At 46.9% G+C, this 3111-nt stretch overlaps 1 protein-coding gene across 2 annotated transcripts; it reads right to left on the bottom strand.

The window, feature by feature from the left end:
- Positions 1 to 305: 305 nt before the first annotated feature.
- evx1 (even-skipped homeobox 1) lies at positions 306 to 2718 on the bottom strand. Of its 2 annotated transcripts, none has more exons than XM_068710578.1 (3): positions 2358 to 2718; positions 1184 to 1329; positions 306 to 908 (listed from the first exon to the last, which is right to left on the bottom strand). In XM_068710578.1, exons 1-3 carry the CDS (start codon positions 2716 to 2718, stop codon positions 381 to 383), a joined length of 1035 nt encoding a protein of 344 aa, XP_068566679.1. In that variant the 3' UTR covers positions 306 to 380. The 2 variants fall into 2 exon arrangements, with proteins under 2 accessions (XP_068566679.1, XP_068566678.1); XM_068710577.1 differs by having other exon boundaries at positions 1184 to 1419.
- Positions 2719 to 3111: the final 393 nt, after the last annotated feature.

Genomic DNA, 3111 nt, shown 5'->3' on the forward strand with positions numbered 1-3111 from the left:
TTTGGACGCGTAAAGAGACGACGTGTAATGATAAAAAGCTTAACTCAATCCATCAAGCACATTTAAACGTCTCTCTAGAATTACCCCTCTATCACACATCAAATTAATCTTCTAAAAATCAAATCTGGTTTCCTGTCCATGTCGTCATATTTCAGCCACTGTCCTGCTCTGCAATGGGATAAATATTTTTCAGTAGGCTTATGGGAGATCCGTTGAGCGTCAGTTGAAGATCTGGCTAATTATCTTGCCCCACGTTTAAGATGGCTTTCACTGCTTACAGGCTACCTCTTCATGCTGTTTCAGTCCTGATCATATAATATGTTAGGTTAAAAAGCTTATGGTAAAGGCTTACATAGAACAAATACTGGCTTGTTTTGGTTTTATCTGGTCAGAGGCACTTCTTCCCTCTGGTCTAATGTCACAGGTGAGGATTTGCTGAGCACTGAAGGCGTGAAAGTGACAAAAGCGTCAGTCCTACTAGTTGGGGAGCAAGCAAAGTCCGAGCCGGAGGGCCTGGTTGAGATACCGTTGGATTGACTTGAGTGACAGGCCAGGCAGGAGCAGGGGCTTCCCCCGGGACCGAGGCCATGGGTCGGACCCGGGTACAGGGAGGGATGTCTGAAGGCGCACAGGAGCTCCGGCCTCTGGTAGGGGTGAGACAGCATTCGGAAACTGTCCAAGGAGCGCAGGGGGTTGGAGAAAGGGGTGGCGGCCGGAGCCGCGCCAGCTCCGACACCCAGGTGGGAGTAGTAAGGTAGCGGCAGGTGGGTTGGGAAGGGGTAGGGCAGGTTCCCCGTGGCCGCCGCGTGGCTCATCATGTAGGTGTAGAAGGCCGGGTCAGCAGGGTGAGGCCAAGTCATGGCCAGACGCTGGCGCTTGTCTTTCATCCTGCGATTCTGAAACCACACCTAGGACAGAGACTCACCGAGTAAAATATTAACCACAACCCCCACTAATCCAAAGACAAACAACAATAACAAAAGCTCATACAGTTCCGCTTTTACGCACGAATAAGAATCTGAGTTGCGGGTTTGGTCTTGGGGATTACATGGAATTTAATTGTTAACAAGCCAATTACAATTTGTACTTGTTATTGTGTCAGTTGAATAAAATAGTATGTCTATAATTAAATCCATACATATATATATAAATATATATACACTTTGAGACGAAGTAATCCTACCTTGATTGTGGTTTCAGGCAGATTTAAGGCGGCCGCCAGTTCGCATCTCCGCGGCCTGGACACGTAGTTCTCCCGGTAAAATTCCTTTTCCAGCCGTCCGATTTGCTCTCGAGTGAAAGCTGTCCGGTACCGGCGAATCTGATCCGCTGCATAAGACAGAGAGCCCGGACCCTGGACAATGTTACCCGGGTCGACACCAGTCTCACTCGGGTGAACCGGAGAATCCCCATTTCGACCTGAATCAGTATGCAGAATAATTAATCAGATATAATTAACATACAGTTTAAAACACAGTCAGAATAATTTAAAATGAAAGAGCATTGCATTGAATTCTATTATTTATTTTGTGTCGTATTTAATAATTTATTTTCCTAATTTCATTGTTTTAACTGCACTGTGTTTCTCTTTTATTATGAAAGGCCTTCCCGACACATAGCGCCGGTCATCATTTTGTGGAGTTTTAAAAACTACCTGCTAATATGTTCTGTTGATATTATTTTCCACAGTTTATTAATATGAATGACACATAATTTTAGTAGACTAAAATTATGAATTATCAGGTTGTATTTTTGTCATTCGTTTCTCTCTTTGCCATCATTTTCGGTTTGAGGAAAACAGCTTCAAATATACATATATCTATATTAATATGAGTATCTGTTTACATAATTTCGATGTAAGATATAACACATTTGCTACAGTGTTAGGTCTTTGGACCATGAAGATGCCAGATTGACACCCCACACATTGGTGGCCTTCCCTTCACGTTTTTGCTTGTGGTTTACATAAAAACCCTGCATTCTTCCTTATGCAGTAGTATACAGGCTGATTTGCTTTGAGCGACTCATTGTCAAATTCAGAGGGGAAAATGTTTGGTTAGATTGTGGGTGTCACCTCAGCGTGTTTCCAGCCACACTGGTCACTTGACAGAACTGCTGTACAGCACCGACTGCAGTTTTTGTCTGTTGTTATTGAGGCTACAGTGTATTTCGTTCACGAAATTTTTAAAATTTCGATTTCATTGTACATTTCTGGATACGAAAAATACATTTGTTTCAACGTCCGTGTGCATACTGACATTTTTGATTGACACAATCCACGTTGGCATTCATTCAACTTCACTAGCACAACCATGCAGTCACGGAAAACCCGCAGTGGCATGCAGCTCCCAGCCTACCTTTAGCTGTTGGGTAGTCCATGCTTTCAGGCGTGCAGCTGACATCAATTTCCTCGTAGAAGTCTGACTCGGTGTCTGAGCTGCTGCCGTCTTTGTGGGGATGATCACTCCGGTGCCTCTCTCCGGAGGAAGACCTGCCAACTGGCCTCATATCGGCGCAAATATTCCTCGGTGCGCTCTCCTCCATCACCACCTCCGCTCTGCGGGAGTAGGGCGCAGCACCGGGGCTCAGACAGCTCCTGTGTCCTGGCTTCCCCTGTGGTTCTCGCACGGGGCTGCCGATAGCTCCCGACAAATTGGAGCCTGCCTTGCCAAGCTGACCTCCCTCTGCCAGCATCACCATCTCCTCTCTGCTTTCCATCACAAGCGCGACTTGGAAAAACCTCGACTTCGCGGGAGAGTGCAAGCCGTCAAAACCAAGGCGATGATTTTCAGGTTGGAGGGGTGTGTGTGTGTGTGTGGTGACAACACAGGTGGGGGGGTTGAGTCCCAATGAGAAGGAGAGGCTTCTGGAAAAGAGGGGCTGCAATCCGGTCTGACCCTGACAGAAGAGCGCTCCAGAGTGCGCAGAGGGAGCTCTGGGAGGGATCACCATTTACCCTCTCTCTCTTTCTCCAGAGCTGTCATTCTTAATAGGCCAGTCGTCATGACGGCCCCCTCTCCAGATGACGACACGCATTGATTGGATATGGGTATGGGGGGGGGGGGGGGGGGGGGGTCTGTCTGTCTGTCTGTCTGTCTATCTATCTATCTA

Source organism: Cebidichthys violaceus, unplaced genomic scaffold, assembly GCF_023349555.1.
Source record: "Cebidichthys violaceus isolate CVI_PGR_0920_01 unplaced genomic scaffold, fCebVio1.0.p SCAF_16, whole genome shotgun sequence".
NCBI classification, from domain to species: Eukaryota; Metazoa; Chordata; class Actinopteri; order Perciformes; family Stichaeidae; genus Cebidichthys; species Cebidichthys violaceus.